General features: G+C 35.3%; 1 protein-coding gene across 4 annotated transcripts in view; it reads right to left on the reverse strand.

Annotated features, from left to right (window-relative positions):
• Nucleotides 1-21,502, reverse strand: part of PHTF2 (putative homeodomain transcription factor 2) — a 113,077-nt gene that overhangs the window by 13,047 nt on the left and 78,528 nt on the right. For 3 of the 4 annotated variants that reach the window (XM_072791405.1, XM_072791406.1, XM_072791407.1), the window contains 5 exons: nucleotides 16,342-16,528; nucleotides 14,697-14,852; nucleotides 9,089-9,307; nucleotides 2,255-2,383; nucleotides 191-463 (listed from right to left, as the gene is read on the reverse strand). In XM_072791405.1, coding sequence (XP_072647506.1) covers nucleotides 191-463; nucleotides 2,255-2,383; nucleotides 9,089-9,307; nucleotides 14,697-14,852; nucleotides 16,342-16,528 — 964 coding nt within the window. The remainder of the gene's footprint in view (nucleotides 1-190; nucleotides 464-2,254; nucleotides 2,384-9,088; nucleotides 9,308-14,696; nucleotides 14,853-16,341; nucleotides 16,529-21,502) is intronic. The other variant, XM_072791409.1, reaches the window with a different exon arrangement.

Genomic DNA, 21,502 nt, shown 5'->3' on the forward strand with positions numbered 1-21,502 from the left:
CAAGTAGATTACCACAGAAAAACAAAAATTTACAAAATATGGCTCGTTATGATTTTCTTTGGTTAAGTACTACAAAAACAAAACAGGAAAATAGCAGATCAAAATGATTTAATGAAATACTAAAATACTTCAGAAATTCTTTAAATATTATGAAAAGTATTCTCTATTCTGAATTTTGTACTATACCCACCTGTTTATAAGTTCTTTCTGCTACACAGAGCAAAAAAAAGAAAATCCACACTAGAGACACACGAACCACAAAACTTATTATAACCATAGAAAGAACTATGACATCTTCATTAGAACCAAATGCAATCACATAAAGTTCTGAAGCAGAATGTGCTGTGAGTTGTTCCAAGTCTGTAGCTTGGGAGAGTCGGAAAACAAATGGAGTTAAACCCAGGATTAGAGAGATTGCATTTCCAAAAATCTGGTATCCTATTCCTGGTATATGGTTGTTCACCTTTATAGAGAAAGAAAAAAAAATTGTACATAAATTTTATCTACAGCAAAATGAATTTCTATTAAGCATTATCCCATTTATAGCAATATGAAATCATTTTGTTAAAATCAGTTTTAATACATGAATTATGAAATATAAATTTATTCAAAGTTTGAAGTATATTACAGTCAAATTGTAAGTCATTAGGTCTTCAAGCTTTTTTTTTTTTAAGATTTTATTTATTTATTCATGAAAGACACAGAGAGAGAGAGGCAGAGACACAGGCAGAGGGAGAAGCAGGCTCCATGCAGGGAGCTCAATGCGGGACTTGATCCCAGGACTCTGGGATCATGACCTGAGTCAAAGGCAGACGCTCAAGCGCTGAGCCACCCAGGCATCCCTCATTATCAGATTTTTTTTTTTAATTTTTTTTTTTTTATTTACTTATGATAGTCACAGAGAGAGAGAGAGAGGCAGAGACACAGGCAGAGGGAGAAGCAGGCTCCATGTACCGGGAGCCCGACGTGGGATTCGACCCCGGGTCTCCAGGATCGCGCCCTGGGCCAAAGGCAGGCGCCAAACCGCTGCGCCACCCAGGGATCCCCATTATCAGATTTTTAATTCACTAAATAGATGCAAAAGAATGAACCATCTTGGTCTTACCTAGATCTGGAAAAAAAAAATTCTATGTATGTCATTATTTCAAAAGTTAGAAATATTCAAAAATACTTCAGTATTAAAAAGAATGAGATCTCATTTCCACTTAAACTTGGTTCATAAAAAGAAAAATCAAGAGTTTTATTTGACAAACTTGCAACTTGTGTTTTCCTTCAAAGAGTTCAAAATACAAATGGGTATCTCCTTAAACTCTCAAACCATTTTAGAAGAGAGAGTATGTTAGGGAAAAAAATTAAGTAAGAAAGAGGGGAAAAAGGAATTATAAAAAAGGAAATTGGAAATTTAAATAATGGAAAATAATAAGACTGGTAGGAGTATGAGGGATCTTAAATACCAGCTAATTTTTTATCATCATATTATCCATTCTGTAAATGACCTGCTAGTTCACAGCTGTTAAGGAATGGAGCACCAACTATATCCAAATCTCCAGAGACTCCTTCTGCATATGCATTAGGAAGGAGATCAATTTCTAGCACGGTTACTTTTAATTTCTGTCCTCCATGAAGTATGCACAATAGTTCTAACACAATGAACAAAAGACAAGAAATTTAGAATGGGAAGTTAAATTATGACTAGCTGTCCAGAAGAATCAGATAAAATTTAAAAAGTGTAATGATCTGATAAAAGACACAATTTAATAGGAACTGAAATTAAAACCCTTACTATTTGTACTCCACCTCCTCACACTGCTCAAGATTTTCACACCACTAGCTGCATCACTTCTATATATTTAAGTGGGCAAGGAAGTATCATACAAATATTTTACTTTGAATTTTGAGAGTACTAATAAATAAATGAAGCAGGAGGGATGATACAGGAGAAAAATAAGCCTTCAGCAACACTTGTGTATCTAGTGCCTCCTCAGTCTGATCCATAAAAAACAAAAGAAAGAGTAACATAAAATAAAGAAATTTTACATTGTTTCATCTAATCTTGGTTAGAAGAATGAAAACATTAAAAGATGACAGTGGATTGGTGAGAAATCACCATTTAAATCACAGTGCCAAATATACATAACTTCTTGAAGTTGAAGAAATAAGGTTAAGTTGTAAATATAACATCCTAGTAATTATTTAATACATAAATAACCAATGTCTTATTCTTGAACTAAAAGAATAAAATTTAAAAACTCACTCTGTTCATTATCATTCCACTGATTTCAAGCACAGACATGTCTGCTTTCTTACAGTCATTGCCTTCCCATACTATAGCACTGATTTTTTCTAATCCTGGGTGGGAACTATGCAGCCAGGGCAAATGACTCTATAAAAAAGAAACAGAAATCAGTGAATACATTTATCACATCTCATAAATAAAACATGTGTGTGTATATATATAAACTACACTAAAAAACAAATTGATGAATACATTTATATTTTATAAATAGAACACACATATACATATTTCTCTGAATATGGGTATATGTGTATTTACAAATACTCAAAATCAGTGACTCTAGAATTCTGTTAATATTAATTAGCACATACATTAAGCAGATGGCATATGAAATTACACAGTCATAAAGAAGTTAAGAACCTCCTATAACAGGTATTAGGCAAACTAATTGTTCAAAAATCCTTTAAAATGTATCAGCAAAAGCACTTAGTTGTCAATTTGTCTACATAGCTACGAATATGCTCCTGTTCCAAGACAAATGGATATCAGTTTGTTCTTATTACTGACTCTCCAGCTTATAGTCATTCAATACAAAAGCAGATGACAGGTATGGCTTAAACCTCTTTGAAAGATGAAACGGTGATACAATCTCATCCTGAAAGAGACTCTCCCTCACACCCTCAGCCTCAGTATCTGATTGAGTTACTTTTCTGATATTTTAATCTAGAGATTCCCCAGAGGATTAACTTAACTTTCTTTCCCCCTTAAATATTGCAAATAGAAGCATATGGAACTATAAGTACTCTCCCAAGAATTAAGCACCTCTCAGTTTTTCAAGGAAAAGAAAAGAACAATTGAGAGTGTTAATACACAGGATCAGATGCTTAAGTTTGGGGTGTTTGGTTTGTTTAGGTTTATATTTAAAAAAACAAAACTGTGGAGCTCCTGGTTGTCTCTTTTGGTGGAGTGTGCAACTCTGGATCTTGGGGTCGAGAGTCTGAGCCACACATTTGGGTGCAGAGAGTATTTAAAAATAAAACCTTTTAAAAAATAAATAAAAGTTCAAAATAGGATAGTCGGGATTAAAAATAGCAACAAAATGAATACAAAACTAATCTTTACATTATCAGACATAAGAGAAGTTAACATTAAAAGATGAGACCCCAAATGGATGAATCTGTTTATGTTACAAGTATTGCTATTTTTATAATTTATTTCATTAAAATAACTTCTAACAATAAACAGAAGAACCTACTATAGTTATATTCATCCTTGGAAGAACAAAAATGTGATTAAAATATGGTAAAGATATGTATTTGAAAACTTAAGGAATATAATATTTTCCTGTAGGGAGAATAAAATTACATTGATTCATTTTGATTAAAGATATAATACTTTAATAGTATGTAAGAAAACAGAAATGGGTAGTTATTAGCATTCTGACATACATTAATTTTCTTTATGTAAAGCTAGATACACCATATTTACTATAAATAGAATAAACAGTGATGAATAATTATAGACAAACCATAATGCCAGTAGCCATATTATTGGCAAGGCTCTTTTACATTTAGTTTATTTGACTATGAAAAAGTTTCCATTAAAAATTTATCTTTTCCAAAGATATAATATTTTAACATACATTAACCATCAAAGCATATATTTCACTACTGGAGAGCCTTAAAAACTGTAAGATACTAGTTATTAACTATTCACTTAATTCCACAAATGAATATTCCACAAAATATTCTAGCTAGGATAGAAGTAATCTGTGCCAAAATACATATCAAACTTTCCATGGAAATCTAGTTAATTATGAAACAGAACAGAACTGAAAAGACAGAACAAGTGGGAGAAATTGAATGCAGAATGTAAAGTCTGAGAGGTGAGGTTTCAACCACTGATTTACAGGCTTCTAATCTTTTTAAACTCTCAAGTCTGTTAACAGTAAATTAATGGCTTCCCAATTACATGAAGCAAGGCTTATCAAGAAAGTCTACCTAGAGACAGAAATAGAATTCAAGAAGCTCTTCACCCTCCTTCCAAAAGTATTCATTTTGCCCAGCTACCTTTGCAGTTGTTTTAACTAGTGTCTGATATCATCTTTCTGTTTCTAGAAAGCCAGAAGGCAGGTGAAAAGACAGCAACCAGAAACTGGTGAATTTAAAGAGTTAACTGAAAAACAAACAAACCACCCTGTATCTCTGTGTGTGAACATAGATACACCCTGAATCTGTGTGTGTGAAATATATTCTGAAACAACAGTCTTGTGGAAACATGCACTGCCTACAGTGTGTCAAGAAGAGCACTGCAGGAAACACTTTTTCAAAAAGGCTCAAGGAAAACATCAGGGCAAATAATTCTATTTCAAAAATCTCAACTACTGCCTGAAAACCTTAACACTTAAATGGTGGTACGTTTTATTTCAAGTAAATTCACCATGACAACTGCTTCACTGGGGTTTCTACCTGTGGGAACTGTACCCATGAAAATTTGGCTTTACCTACTGAAAAATGAATCTCACTTGAATATGGCCTCATACTTTATTATATACTCAGCCATGACTAGAGGAGAGCAATTTTCTGCTGTAGAAATGTTTCAGTGATTATTGCCAAAGAAAATAAAATAAAACAAAACTACAAATTTGGTAACATCCTGACTAGAACATCCTGACTAGAATGGATGGATACAAATGCTCAGTTTCTTCACAAGTTGGGATTTTGCAGTCTCTATGGTGGGCAGAAAAACGGCCCTCCAAACCTAATACAGACTTTAGTCATAAGAGAAAAAAACTGGTAGCTTTGCATCAAAGGGAGCTAATTTCCATTACATGGCTACTATTAAAACTGAAAATATAAACTTATTTTTTAGAAGCCTGAGAATAATAAATGTGTGTAAAATCATGTCTTGAATTCAAAAGCAATAGCAATGTAAGCCTATGGTACTATAATATGCAGAGTGGAACATTAAAAATCTTACTAAAAAAAAAAGAGTGGTATGATAGATTTAGGGCCAATTTATTCTGTATAGCATGCATTAAAAACAATTTGGCATGCTTTGAAAAAAAATTTATTTCCTTTCACTCAATCTTTGTTAAACACCTACTATGTACTAAGCGCTGTGTGAGTCAGCATGAGGAAAGAACACATGGTCCCTGCTTCTATGCTTTTTTTATGGAATCACTGGGAAAATAGCTCTGTGGCATTTTCCTAAACTTCAATTCCAGTTATTATGCTCAGTGAGGTAGATGAATATCCCGATGACTCATCCAACACCCTATTCTCATGGGCTGTTCATTGTTTTCTTCACTTCTTAAATTCCAGTAGACCTTCAGCTACTCCCATGGCCACAGCCTGAACCTTGTCAACACACCGAAATGTTCGACTTGCTCGACTTCTGAACTAAGTCTTCAACCACAACTCCTTTTTTCAGGTGTCTCAAATCTTCAATTCTAAAACCCTTCTAAACACACCTATCCTTCAATCCATCTGTCCCTTCTTGGTTTCATTTCCTTCTTCAAACTAAGAAGTCTGGATTCTTACCATATCCATTACTCCCTGGCCTCTCCTGTCCCCTGAGTAGCAACTATTTACTGAGCACCTACATTGTGTGACTCTGGTGCATTATTTAGTTCCAAGCTCCAATTTTTCTCATCTATAAAATAATTATATAAATACATTAAAAAATGCACCACAATGTCATAGGTTGTGAGAATTACATGACATAATGCAGCAAGATTATTTTGCACAGTGCCTGGCAGATAGTGAATGCTTTTTGAATGTTTGCTATTCTTGATTACCACAACTGAACTCCAGAGAGTATCACACAACTGTGTGGATTGGGCAACCACAAATTCCTGGCTTCAGATTCCAGCTAGACCCTCAACAATGCGGCAGTGTGACGCTAAATACATGCACACATACTCTCCATTTCCCACAAGTGATAACTTTGAGCCTTCATCACCATCTACAAGCCCCCAGTCCTATCATCTCTCTTATCGTTAATAGACCTCCTGCACCTTCATCATTCTACTCTATGCACTTCTCCTCTTCCTTCTATTTCAGCAAAAGATGTGTTCTCCTTCCTACTGAAGGCAAAACTTCCTAATTATGCTTCCCCTCCAGAATCATAAGAAATCTCATTCAACAACTTCTTCTCTTATAGCTCTTCCATCCTTCCCTCCGGTTTTCCCTATGTATACATATACACGCTCAAGTGGCTCACATCTCAGGGTAAGGGGACCAAAACATTTTGTCAATTCTATTTATCTTTTAACAATGTTTATGGCTTAATTTGTGGCCCCAAATTTTAAAATTTTAGGATATTTGAAATTTATCATTTTTGATATTTGTGTTTTTTTTTTTTTATCTTCTTTAAAAAATTCTTCTCTTGGGGCGCCTGGTGGCTCAGTCAGTTAAGCAGGTGACTCAGTTTCAGCTGGTCATGATCTCAGGGTTGTGAGACTGAGCTTGATATGGGGATTCATGCTGAGCATGAAGCCTGCTTGGGATTCTCTTTTTCCCTCTCCCTCTGCCCTGGAATATATTTTTGTGTGTGAAGAATCATTTGACCTATAACTATATACAGAAGAGTCCATCCTTTCCCCACTGGCTGTAATGCCACTTATGTATTAGGGATCCATATAAACACATACTACTTTGGGGTATTTTATTCTGTCCCATAGGTCTATTTTTGTATATGCTGCCTTGGTCTGCTTGGGCTGCTATAACAAAATATCATGGACTGGATGGCTTACAAACAACAGATAGGGCAGCCCCGGTGGCTCAGCGGTTTAGCGCCGCCTGCAGCCCAGGGCCTGATCCTGGAGACCCAGGATCGAGTCCCACATCAGACTCCCGGCATGGAGCCTGCTTCTCCCTCTGCCTGTGTCTCTGCCTCTCTCTCTCTCTCTCTCTGTGTCTCTCATGAGTAAAACAAAACAAAACAAAACAAAAAAAAGAAACAAACAAAACAAAACAAAACAAAAAACAAAACAACAACAACAAAAAAACAGATATCTATTCCTCACAGTTCTGGAGGCTGGAAGTCCAAAGATCAAGATGCTGGCAGATTTGGTGTCTGATGAGATCCTACTTCCTGGTTCACCTCCTGGTTTTTATAGTCAAAAAGACTAAACTCTTTTTGCTGTAACCTCACATGGTGGAAAGGCCAAGGCAGCTCTCTGGGGTATCCTTCCTAGAGCTCTACCCTTATGACCTAATTACCCCCCAAATGCCCCATCTCCAAATACCACTACCTTGGGCATTTGGTTTCACCATATGAACCAGTGGCTGGGAGGGGGTGGGCACAAACATTATGCAGTCCATAGCATACAACTATCCCATACTACCTTTATTACTATACTTTTTTAAAATTTAAATTCAGCCAACGTATTGTACATCATTAGTTTCAGATGTAGTGTTCAATAATTCATCAGCTGCCTATAACACCCAGTGCTCATCACATCACATGCCCTCCCCAATGCCCATCACCAGTTACTCCATCCATCCACCCACCTCTCCTTCTGCAACCCTCAGTTTGTTTCCCAGAGTTAAGAGTCTCATATGGTTTGTCTCCCTCTCTTATTTTTTCCCATTCAGTTTTCTCTCCCTTCCTATACTTTTAAAATAAATTTTTATATCCAGTTGGAAAAGTCTCCCTGTTGTTCTCTTAAACTGTTTTAGTTATTCTCGACATTTTGCTCTTTAATGTAGACTTTAAATCTAAGTTCAACCAGACAAACATAACTGGTAGGATTTTGACAGAAAAAGCAGTGTGATAAAGGGTATCTCTGACATGTTTCTGCATTTAATAGAAATACTCCCAAAATTTCACTGTTAAAATATGATAGGCTTTTAGAAGGTTCTTCGGCAGCTACCCTTTAGCAGATTAAGTAAGTTCCCTTCTAACTATAATTTTTTAAGAGTTCACTTGGTTTTATTATTAGAGTTTGGTGAAAAGTTACATGAGGGAAAGAAGAGGAAGAGTGAGGATTTTAAATGACCATGGGTTTCCAGACTGGTGAATGGAATGATGGAGAGGTCATTCACTAAGACTTTGAGCGCCATCAGAAAAACAGATTTACAAGAGAAAATGGGGTGTTTGGTTAAATTTGAGAACCTGGTGGGGCAATTCAAAAGAAGATATGGTATGGATGTATGCTGTCCAATACGGTAACCTACTCACACGTGGCTAGTGAGCACTTGAAAAGTGGTTGGTCCACATGAGATGTACTGTAAGAGTTCACAATAGACTTTGAAGATGTATAAAAACAGTAAAATATTTCATTTGTATTTTTTACACTGGTTATATGTTGAAGTGATAATATTTTGAGTATACTGGGTTAAGTAAAATATATTAAAATTAATTTCACCATTTTAAACATTTTAAATGAGGCTACCAGAAAACTTAAAATTACATATGTGACTCTCATTATATTTCTGTTGGACAGCATTACTAAAGCTCTTGGGAGATGTAAATCTGATATTCATGAGATAGAGATTTATGAATCATAATTTTATCGGTGGAGTTAAGGCCACAAGTGCTGATCCAACCATGAAGTATGTTGACTGAAAAAAAAACTAACGCATCTAAAACACAAATTGACTTATAAAACTCCATTTACCAACAACTTCTCAGGAATGTAAGTTTGCAAGCCGAGAGATACAACCATAATATAAATACTGAAATTCTATGTTCCAATGAAGCCAGACTACAGCTCACATGAAAAAACAAATCATAGGACTATTACTTTAACTGAATGTAAGCTTTTTTTCCACCTCTATAAAATCTGTACATACATTAAAAAAAGCTGGACTGAGAGCCCCAAATAACCCAATGCTGTAAACCAACCTGATGAAAAGGGTCGTCTCTATATTCTTTTTTCACACTTGGATTAATTTGAGGATTTTCCATATCTGTCTCACTGGTACAAGATGACCGGCATTCTGCACAGTGTAACAAGTCTTCCCATAATACATCTTCTGTTTCAGATTCTGGCCTTGTACTTTCAGAATCCTGTCTGGAACTTGAACAGCGAGAGCTGCAACTAGTACCCGATTTAGGGGCATCCTGAAATCAAGATATTCTTTGACATTAATGCAATTTATGTACCCTTTCCAACTCAAAGGATTCTATCAGAACCATACACTGCTATTTTTTTTTTTTTTGCTATAGCAACAAATACACTGTCAAATGACAGTGAAACAGAGAGCAAAACATTAAAAATAAGCTTTTAAGGAGTAACTAAATTTCCTCATTTCAAAATTTATTAAACTTCACATCTCAGCTTCAAGTGTTATTTTGCATGTGAAGGTTGTGCCTATTTCCTCTTAAATTTTTCTACACAGTTCAGAATTAAGTTTGTATGGACTGTATAGTCAGTGAATATTAACCACCTTTAACTGATGTGTTTAATGGAGTTATTTCCTTACTGTAGTCTTTTTTTAGCAACACAAGATCTCATGTATCTACTGTTTTTGTTTTTCAAACAGAAGTTCAATAAATTGATGTAAAATTAATAATCTATCCCAGGAAGATAATTGCCAACTCATGTTTTTGAGATAATCTATGGCATAAAAATGAAAAACTAAAAAGCACAAGTTAAATAATTTCTAATCAGTTTCCTTTTTTCTCGCAGTTATTATTGTGCAAAATAAATATTTTGGGGCAAAATTTTGATGTAATAATTCAAAATAACTTTTACTGAATAAAGAATGATAATAGCTATCTTTATAGCCAAGTATGCTGAAATTCTCAGATTTGTTTTTAATTATCCTGTCACTAAGACCGTCAATTTCACCTTTAAAATGTTTTAGATGTATCCCTTTCTTCTTCTTGTATTATCATCAGAGTTCAGACTTTATCATCCATATCTTATTTGGTATAAAGAGCCTCCAAATTGGCCCCCAATCTGAAAGGCCTTCCCCACTTTCCAGATTATCTTCCTAAAGTGAGCTTTTTTCCCACTCCTCTGACTAAAGTCCTTCTGTGACTTCCTACTGCTCTCCTGGATGAAGTTCAAATTCCTTCACCAGCATGCTTGTCTTCAAATGTGCTACTCTTTGGACTTTATTCTCCACTTGTCCCTACCATCAGCTTCTCCCCCAGGGACACTGGGCTACTCCCTAGCCCCTAAACACAGCTTGTTCCTTGTCACTCCAGCCTCCAATTATGTGTTTACCTTGTATCCTACTCTCCTCTACAACCAAGTGTCAGGAAAACACCATCTGTGTCCCTTTATAACCGGTTTCCCTCGTTTCTGACCCTTGCTTAGTCTTCTGGCAATGGGGAATAAAACTATCTTAAAGAGACACTGAAAATTATATGAGCACTGTAGCTTTCAATACAAACCAGGTACAAAGCAGGAGCTCCACAAATGTTAGTTTTGAAGCTTTCTACTTAGAGTGATCCCTTAGTCCCTAAAGTGAGGTATTATTATTTACTTCCATGACAATAAATTTTACTTTGCTATTCAGCATCTCTATTGTCTGTGTTATTAAATGTTCACGTATTTAATATTCTCAAGTAAATCATAACTCTCAAATACACTGTAAGTCGATGAAGACAAAAAACAATTTTTTTTGCCACCCTTACCATATGTAACAAAACATCCTGAACGAATGAGACAGGTTTTTGATAATTAATTAATTAATATTAGAATAGGGCCCCATGAATATATATTTAGTGTGTTAAGGATTTGTGGGAAAATAATTATTTGTTTGAAGGAAGGAGAAGTAAAAATGTTTTGAAAGAGTTGAGCAGGAAAGTAGAGAAATAAAAAGAAAATACAGAAAGAAAAAAGGTAAAAATCAGTCTGTTTTATAAAAAGCACCCCAAAAATGTTTGATTTACTAATGTCAACCAGAATACTCAAAGCATACACAATTTTTAATCATAACTGTTTTCATTAGATAGTAAGGCACAGAAAGTATTAAGTAACCAGTAATCGCTCACCTAAAATTTTGATAAAACTAGCTTTTATCTATCACCAGCTTCTGATGCAGACTTGCTCATCTGATACAGAAATGAGTAACAAGATTAAAGGCCTGATGATTATTTAAGTGAAACTAATGGGTGATTTCAGAAATATCTTTAATTGTTTATAAATGTATTTTGCCAAATTCTGATTAATAAGCGGGCCATTTTATAAACGGAAAATCGAAAACTTATGACCTATGACCGCTTGTATGTCAAAAAGAATTTTACTGCAACATTTAGGTGGCTAATGGCCACTTTGAATTTCACAAAATATTGCTGAAAAAAGGCTCTCTTCTCCTCGGTGCTGCCTGCGGAAGTGGCAGCCATCTATTGCTGGGCATCATGGCTGCCCTCAGACTTCTGGTGAAGCCCAAGATCGTTAAAATGAGGACCAAGAAGTTCATCTGGCACCAGTCAGACTGATATGTCAAAATTAAGCGCAACTGGCAGAAACCCAGAGGCACTGGCAACAGGGTATGCAAAGATTCAAGGTCCAGATATTGATGCCCAGCATTGGTTACGGGAGCAACAAGAAAACAAAGCACAGGCTGCCTAGTGGCTCCTGGAAGTTCCTAGTCCACAACTTCAAGGAGCTTGAAGTGCTGCTGATGTGCAACAAATCTTATTGTGCAGAGATTGCTCACAATGTATCCTCCAAGAACTACAAAGCCATTGTGGAAAAAGCAGCCCACCTGGCAATCAGTCACCAATCCCAATGCCAGGCATAGTGAAGAAAAAGAATAGCTTATGTTCATGTCATATTTGTGTTAATAAAACCATAAAACTACAAAAAATGCTGAAAAAAGGCTAAAAATTGGAAAATTTTGCATTACAGAAAATAGCTCAAGTTAATAGCTCATTTAACTTGGTCCAGTCTGCTTATTTTAAATCTTTTGACAGCTAAAACTCTGAGCATATAATCAATTATTTATTTGAAGGGAATAAGAATTTATAACATAAATGCTTTGTACCAGGCAATTGTGTATAATCTTATTTAGTACTAACAATCTGAGGAGGTTGGTCTCCTCTCTGTACAGATGCAGAAACTGAGACTCAGAGAAGTTAAACAATTTTTCCAAAATCACTTAAATATTCTGAGTCCAAGCCCATGGTTTCTTCATTATGCTTCTTTCTCATTGAATGTTACTTTCATTAGATGAAAAGCTAATTTTCAACAGGGAATAAAAATTGAAAGACACTTGTAGAGTTAAACAAAGCAGGAGAGAGTAGGAAACAGGGTAAATGCTTAAAGGAAGTTATCAATTCCACAGGACACCTCCCATTCTAAATAATCAAGTAACTCCACTACCATCTTCCCAACAGGAGACCAGAAGAAGACAACCAGATAAACATCGCAGATAGTAGAAAAAGGCAACAAACTGGGGCAGGGGTGGAGCTGGGAGGAAGAGGGGTTAAGTGAAAGTCTACACACTAAATGACAAGATTACCACTTCATTCCCAATCCCCTTGATGACAAATACCATGGCAGCCTAGAATAGTATTTACTACTCCCATACCACCAGCAGATTGGAGGATTCTTCCTAAAAAACTAAAAACCCCTAAAAAGTATATCTATAGATATTGACATAAAGGAGGCTTATAACAAATGGGTGTGTCCCTAACCAGTCATTTCATTATGAAGAACGCCAGATCTATCCATGCACAAAGTGCGTTCCAAAAGGAGTTCCTTGTGTCTCAACCTTAAAGAAAAATATCACTAGTAATTTGAAGAGAACAGGATACATAAAGATGTAAAACAACACTACAACACTACTGTTTCCTGTCTCAATTTTATTCATAAAGGAATTTTTGTTTTGCTTTCTTAAAATACCTTGTAAGGTTGGCTTGATTTGAGAGTCAGAATTTTCTTGAACTGCAATGCAGCTTTTAAAATATCTTCTAGTTCTAAAGCTCCCTACTTTACAGATAAAGAATCTGAAGACCAGGTTTTATTTTGAGGTAATCTTTTATATCATTAAAAAAAGACTTAAAACAACCAATGCCTCCTAGCTAATTATCAGCATTACTTAGCTTGAAATCCAGAAGATTTACTCATTAAAATAATTATATTTAATATTTATTTAAAAGTTGAGATCTGTAGGATATTGTTCTGTTCTTCAAGAATCTCAACAGTTCAAAATATAGCTGCAAATCAAGAAGAACAAAGATTATGGGGTGAGAAAAGTACTTCTAAAGCCCAATAATTAAAAAAAAAAAAAATAAAGCCCAATAATTTATTCTATTGGAGCAAGTGAAGATCTTCTATAGAAGACCTGGAATCCCTTCCAAGACCAACTGACTTGACTATACTACTGAAGTTCACCAGGGGACAATATAACATATGATCTGCGTGAACAGGCAAAGAGCAGACACACTGGCATTAGGGGTGTCTATGACAGCTACCGAAGGAAGAAACACAGCCAGTCACCACTAAGATTAAATAGAGATATAACCACAGAGAAGACTGTATGAAGAACAAGTAACTCTTCTAAGCTTAGAATAATCAAGGTATGCACACTCCTGCACAGGATAATACTTGATTTTTCTAAAGTATAGCCCTAAATCATCAATAAAAAAATTCAAATATAGTCTAAAAAGAGAAGGCAATGTTCATCAAAAAGTGTCATAAGTGACATTTGCCTTGAAGTGAGATAATGAAATGTTCTGTCCATAGAATAAAAACTAAAAAAAATACAATTGAATGAAATTCTTTTTCTACTTAAGTAGTTGTAAGGGATATGATAACTTCAAGTGATGTGATAAAGTTGGAAAAGGGTTTAGAGAAAAACAAATATTTTTTTTTTTTTTTTGAGAAAAACAAATATTAAAAAAGAAAGAATCAAAGGAGAAAAAAAGAATTGAATTTTATAGTATGGGCAGCTTAATAACTAGTGATAGTAACATGAAGAAAGTCACTTAGAATGATAATTGCTATCACCAAGAAGCTACAAAACCTTACAAATTGTGAAAAAGACTCACACAGGAGTTCATAGAGTGTCTCTCTAGGATGATTGTCTTTATTTTTTTTTTTAATTTTTTTTTTTTAATTTTTATTTATTTATGATAGTCACAGAGAGAGAGAGGCAGAGACACAGGCAGAGGGAGAAGCAGGCTCCATGCACCGGGAGCCCGATGTGGGATTCGATCCCGGGTCTCCAGGATCGCGCCCTGGGCCAAAGGCAGGCGCTAAACCGCTGCGCCACCCAGGGATCCCGGATGATTGTCTTTAAAAGTAAACAACAAACTGAATGTATGAGTCTTCAGAGATAATGCACAAAAGGAATACAAAAGTGTAGCTATCAAGTGTGCAATACATAAATCTAAAACTGCTACTCCATAAATCCAGATCATGTAACAAGATAATTGACAGTGATGGGAAATAAACTTATTTCAATAATTATATTCAATTGTTAGAAGAAGTTGTAAATTAGTAACACATAAAATAGGTATATATACACATATGTAAGGACAAAGTCTATACCTCATTAGGGTAATGTTTCTTATAATGGTGTGACTTTCTGTTCCGAAGAATGCTCTCAGAAGTCCTGTCCATGTGACGGCGTAATGGGTATCCCGTTTCAGGACCTTCCTCACTGGAGACTTCATCAGAGACATTTGTTATTGTCCTTTGAGTATCCTAAGTTGGTAGTACACAAAGAGAATTACTGGTAATTTATGACTGAATTTGTAGCTTCACAACTGCAAAATTTTAAATTATATGTATTTATACATACACCTTCAAGTATCTTCAAAAACCTCAAAGTGATAGATTAGTATTACTCAATCTTCTTTAAAAATGTCTTAAATTAGTGATTATACAGTTATTTCAATTTTAAGAGTAATTCAACAGCCATTTGTCAAATATTGTCCTATAACACCTCTGTTCATGAAAACATTTGAAATAGCTTAGAAAATTAAGAATATAAAAGAGAATAAAAGTAAAACAGAGACCATTTAAAAGAAGCTGAGAAAACTGAGATGAACTAAAATTACTATTTCTACAAACCCAAAATGCCATCAATTATAAGACCATTACTGATTTAATAATGACATGAGGCAGGAGGAAGTAAATAGTAGTTGCATGTGTGCACATATCAGACAGACATTATGTACATCCAGATTTTGGATATTCTGAAACTGAGAGAGTCTAGAGCTTAGGTTTTATTGATATTTTCATGTTCCTCTCATAACTTTAATAGGAAATAAGTAGCTGAAAATGTGTTTGAAAACTGTATGACTGAAAACTTACCTTTTGAGTGATGACAGTGATGTGAAGCTCACATTATTAGCTAAATGCTTCAAAAATCTAAAATCAGAGTAAGGGATTCTATTTCACTGCAGCCCCATGCTACTGACTGTATAGCTACTGGTACTGAAAACGCATGTACTATCAAGTAGTAGCACATACTTCACTCAAAATGGAAGAATCAACAAAATGTTTATGTTCACATGATACAACAGAAGCAATATCTTTTAATTTGGCCATATTTTTTTTACTATAAGTTTTTTTAAAAAAAAAACCTAACCAAAAAAAAAAAAAATCAGCAAAATGATGAGATAGAGGTTATCACATAAGGCTTTGTTACAATAAATGCAGGATTTCTTTATTATTTTGGAAAAGTAAACAAATAATTATTATCCTTATTAAATATGTCCTCAATAATTTTTTTTTTCAAATTAAAACCAAAACAAATGTGCTGACACCAAAGGTAATGAAGGTAGAAAAGACAAGGTAATATTCTTGTATGGGGAACATGAATGGAAAGCCAGATTTCTAGTTCAGTTTTAAGATAATCTAGATGTTCCATTTAAAACAAATTTGCATGCACACATACACAGAAATGAGGAAAGAGAAGACAAGGCTTAAGAAACATCAACTATGAAGTGCCTTAACATTTTGAAAGACGTGGAGCCATCAATCATGAATTCGGAGGGTGCCAAGTTATATCAGCAATCGAGTTTATTCATGTAACTTTGATTTTCAGCTTTATCAGTGTGATTTGTAACAGCTCAGAGAATAAATTCTGGAGAAAACATGTAGTTCAAAGGTGATTCCGATATCTAAGTCACTTTCCATTAGCTGATGTGAAATCATACAAGCAAAAAATTTTAAAAATCACACTGACTTTGCTGGGAATGTTCCTCAGTGTTCCCATGTGCCAGGTTGTCTCTTCTGGTCGAACAGTTTCACACTGAGGTTCATGGCTTTGGATTCCCTCTTCACTGCTTTTAACAGTCTTTTTCCCTTCAAGGGATACGTAGCCATTGTCAGTCTCTGTTGATTTATCAATTGAATTCTTTGCTTTCTTTGATCTAAAAAGAAAAAGTTGCAGAAGCATGTTATGTGTATCTAGCTTATTTTGGATGAGTTACTGATGGAATATTATGTTCTGTTAATAATTAAATCTGGTAGTTATTTCTCAGGATGTTAATGGCTACCTTATTTTTATAATAAGTAACTTAGAAATATAATACCTATCGTATAAAATAAATCAATAATTGTAAATAAATGTCCTAATTCAGCTTACCGGATAGGTTGGGAGGTCTTACAGATAGCAATTCTAAGACATACACCCTAACTTATCAAATGATTCTTGGTCAACAACTTGGTCTTTATGTAAAATCTATGATAAAAATTTTGCCAATTTTATTATGGTTAATAATGTATTTTAAAATTTTGAAAAAAAATAAAATAAAATTTTGTTTAAAAGACTTTCTGTAATTATTAATTTGCAATTAGTGTTTTAACTTGGTTTTAGCACTTTCGTTTACTCAAATAAATACTATTAATATATATATACATAAATAACTCTGATAAATTCATTTTAGTGTCAAAGGAGCCATAGGACCTTTTGTAACATAAAATATTTGAAGAAAATGAAAACCTTGTAATACAAGTTTGTAAATAATGGAAGAAATAGAAATGAAGAAAACCAAGAAGATAAAGAAGTAACCTCTTTCACCCATTGAAATACTCTGAAAAAATATTACTATCATGTAGCCATTAATTACCTAAAAGGCTACAACTGACATTCCTCACTGATAGGGATTTAATTTTTTCAATATACAAAATACAACATGAAAAGTAATAGGGGATCCCTGGGTGGCTCAGCGGTTCAGCGCCTGCCTTCGGCCCGAGGTGACATCCTGGAGTCCCGGGACTGAGTCCCACATTGGACTCCCTGCGTGGAGCCTGCGTCTCCCTCTGGCTGTGTCTCTGCCTCTCTCTCCCTCCCTCTCTCTCTGTCTCTCATGAATGAATAAATAAAATCTTTAAAAAAAGAAAAAAATATTTTGATTTATAGGCCAATGCTTGAGGAATCTTCAGAGACTACAGTGGGTGAAAGAATAGTTATCCAAAAGAAATGAAAAAAAGAAAAGAAAAGAAAAGAAATGGTTAGTAAAAATACAGTGTAAGTCCTATACAAAATTAAAATGTGCTCAATGCAAATTAAGTTTATCATGAAATTTATTAATTTCTTGCATTTAATTTTACTTAAAATAAATCCCCTTGAATTTTCTGCAGAGTATCCATTTTGCAAGAAAAAAATTAGTACAGGTCAAAATACCAAAAATTTTTACCAATCCACAAAAGAGGGGCAACTGAGCGGCTCTCAGTTGGTTAAGTGTCTGACTTTGGCTCAGGTCATGATCTGGGGGTGGGGGAAGGGCTGGAATTCGGCCCTGTTGGGCTCCCTGCTCAGTGGGGAGTCTGCTTACCTCTCCCTCTGCCCTCCCCCTACTCCTGCTTGCATTCTCTCTCTCTCTCAAATAAATAAATAAATCTTTAAAAAATGCACAAAAGAATTTAAGAAACAAAACATAGGATCATAGGGGAAGAGAGGAAAAAAAATGAAACGACAAAATCAGAGAGGCAGACAAACCATCAGTGACTACTAATCATAGAAAATGACTGAGGGTCAATGAAGGAGGGTGAGGAGATGGAGTAAGTAGGTGATGGACATTAAGGAGGGCATGTGATATAATGAGCACTGGGTGTTATATAAGACTGATGAATCAAAAAAAAAAAAAAAGACTGATGAATCACTGACCACTACCTCTGAAACTAATAAACATTTTATGTTAATTAACTGAATTTAAATTTAAAACAATTTTTTTTAAAAGCACAAAAGAATTGCCTTTAACACTATAGTTACTCAGTCCTACTGGAATCTTTTAGAACTGTGCAGGACCTTAGAACTCACCTATTCTAAATGCTCATTTTAGAAACAATGGATCAGAAATACAAAGAGGTCTAATCAACTTATATAAGGTCACACAACCAGTTAGAGGCAAAGCCAGCACTAGAATACTGACCTTCTGACCATGAGGTTAATGATATTCTCCACACTACCTCCAACTACCCACTCCTGGGGAAGTTGCCTGATAGGATTTCTTCTTAATACACTCATCAAAGCCTAGAAAGCTTTTGTTTTATACAAACAGGCCCCTACAGGCCCCTCTCCTTCCTGACCTTCTACTGTAAGGTTATTAAAGGAGACAGACTCCACTTCTTATATGCTTCACAGAGCTCCTATGCTTTCTAATCATTCAGAACACATCTCCACAGAATTGCAAGACTCAGAAGCCTAATCCTCTGACCCTTTTCTTTCTATATGACCCTGAGAGGCATGGCAAGACCAAGGGAATGAGCTATAGAACAAAAATCATTTAAGAGTAGCAGAGGAAAGGAGGAAAATGGATTAATGTAGTGAAGAGAAAAGGCAAAAACAGAAAACAAAAGGTACAGAGAAAACTTGTGACCTACTCTGTCTCAGGAAGAAAGTGATAAAAACACCAGCTATTAATTATTCCCATCACCTCACCCTTGAAAACTATGCAATTAGTAGACTTAGAAAAAGACTTAGGGAAGTAAAGTTCCTGATATTCCAAAAATGTGAGAAACCACAAAAGATAGACAAGGCGTGTGCTGGAAAGTTATCTATGAAGGGTCCTGGAAATTACACTGTGCTGGAAAAAAAGGAAAAGGAGGTGAATGATGTGAACGAAGACTGGAGAATTGGTAGAACCATTAAACAGGATGTGAAAGAGAAGAAATTTATTTTGGAACTTGAGGGCCTAGAAACACCCTTAGAAAGATTACTAGGCAGTTGAAAACAGTGCTTGGAGGCTGGTAGTCAAAGTAGAAAAAGTGGCTGAAACCTTATAGAGTGAACCAGAACCCTAGAGGGCAAAATGATAAGGACCTGGTGAAGAGGGCTTTGAATCATTAATAAGTGATGCTTCAGGGATTTTTCTAAGGGAAATGTACTCTTTGCTTACCAGGACAGGGTAAAGACTGAAGCTATGGAGGGGGTACTAGTAGTACCCACTGCACATACCTTTCAGCTATCTCCCTTCCTCTCTTATCTCTGCCTACTTCCTATCTTCACTGGGTTTTTCTTTTCCCCACTATCTCCTCAGACACAGAACACTCTCAGGAGACATGAACAATAAGTTACTAAACTATAGCAGCTTTCTGATGTTTCTCACAAACTGAATTCAGATAGTTGCAAACCAAGTTAAAAGGACGAAGAAAAAAAAAAAAAGAAAAAGAAAAAAAAAAAGGACGAAGAAAATGCTAAATATATGTACCACCCTCAGAGTTTACAAAGTAGCTCAAAATTCAAATTGAGGCAGATTGGAAGTGGCTGGTAATAACAACTCTTGCACAAGATCTGTTGCAGTGGCATGGGAGGGGCAGCCCGGCCATAGCTCACTGGGCTGGGAAGGGGCTACATCTAGAGATTAACTAAATAAATTAGTTTATTGAGAACAATGGGAACCAGGTTTTTCAGTGATAGAGAAGGAAGATATAAAGACAAGATAAAATGAACTCTGAGGTACTATATTTGAACTGGAGCTATTATTGCAAATTCATGGCTTATAATATATCTAAATACAGAAATAAATCTAAATGTAAAAGAGATAAACACACACACACACACACACACACACTTTTTAGCTCTACCCACTGGGGATAGTAATACCACAGCATCTGTAAGCATTTCTAGCACTCAGATCTTGCTTTCTACATACCACCCTCCTAGAAGAAATGGCTGACTTCAGGGCTGAGGCAGAGGAGTACAAGCTGAATGTAATACATTTTGTTACCCTAGAAAGGAAGAAAGTAACCAAAGAAGGAAAGGGACATATCAAAGAAGACAAACTACTCAAAGGGATCCCACTAAATTTGCCAATTTAGGCCAATCTGATCATTGAAATGAATAATGACATTAACAAACTGAATAAAATAGAAATCCATAAGTAAATAAATAAGGGAAAGCTTATCCTTAAAGGAAAATGTCAACTAAGAAATGTAAAAGGAATAACAGAAAAACCACCATCTGGCAACTATCATAGCAACAATTCAGGTAATAATTAATCATCAATGGATGTTAAAACTAGAAGGTAAAGGTGAGATAAGAAATGGATTGTTTTTATAATCTTAATGTGTCTCCACATAGGGCATTTGTTGATTATAAAGAGAAAAATAAATTTATAATGGAGAAATCTGACAGATATTACATTAATCAAGCAATTAATGTAAATATAGTAAGGGAGCAAATTTATGTTGATCCTTGATAGGATGCAACGAGAAGAACTAAATATCCCTTCTATTATATTCCTGCCAAAAATGCATAACTTGGGTTTAATCATGAAGAAACATCATGCTATTAACTCAGTATTAGGCTGAATTAGTTAAATGTTAAACAACTAGCTCTCCAGAGGTAAAAAGTCCTTGTTTGTAGTGTTTCTTGATTTCCATGGTATAAATAATCCCATCATGGCCCAATTTCAAGTACCAAATGATAATGCTGACCTTGGAGGTGGGAAGAGATATGCATATTCCACACTCACAAGTCACTTGGACTCTGATCCCGACCAGAGGCATAAACCCAAATTAAGGAACTCTGTACAAAGGGACTGCCTTTTAGTCTTAAAAAATGTGACAAAAGGGACGCCTGGGTAGCTCAGCAGTTGAGCATATGCCTTTGGCTCAGGGCATGATCCTGGGATACGGGATCGAGTCCACATCGGGCTCCCTGCATGGAGCCTGCTTCTCCCTCTGCCTGTGTCTCTTCTCTCTCTGTCTCTCATGAATAAATAAATAAAATATTAAAAAAAAAAACCGTGACAAAAGTGAAAATTGAGGAAAGGCTGATGTCTGCTCCAGGTTGAAGGAGACTAGAGAGACATGACCACTGTGCAGCACAAGATCCCAGATTAGAGCTTTCTCCAGAAGCAACAAGGCTATTAATAGGGATAATCAGCAGAATTTAAATG

This window comes from Canis lupus, chromosome 21 (assembly GCF_048164855.1).
Source record: "Canis lupus baileyi chromosome 21, mCanLup2.hap1, whole genome shotgun sequence".
Lineage (NCBI taxonomy): Eukaryota > Metazoa > Chordata > Mammalia > Carnivora > Canidae > Canis > Canis lupus.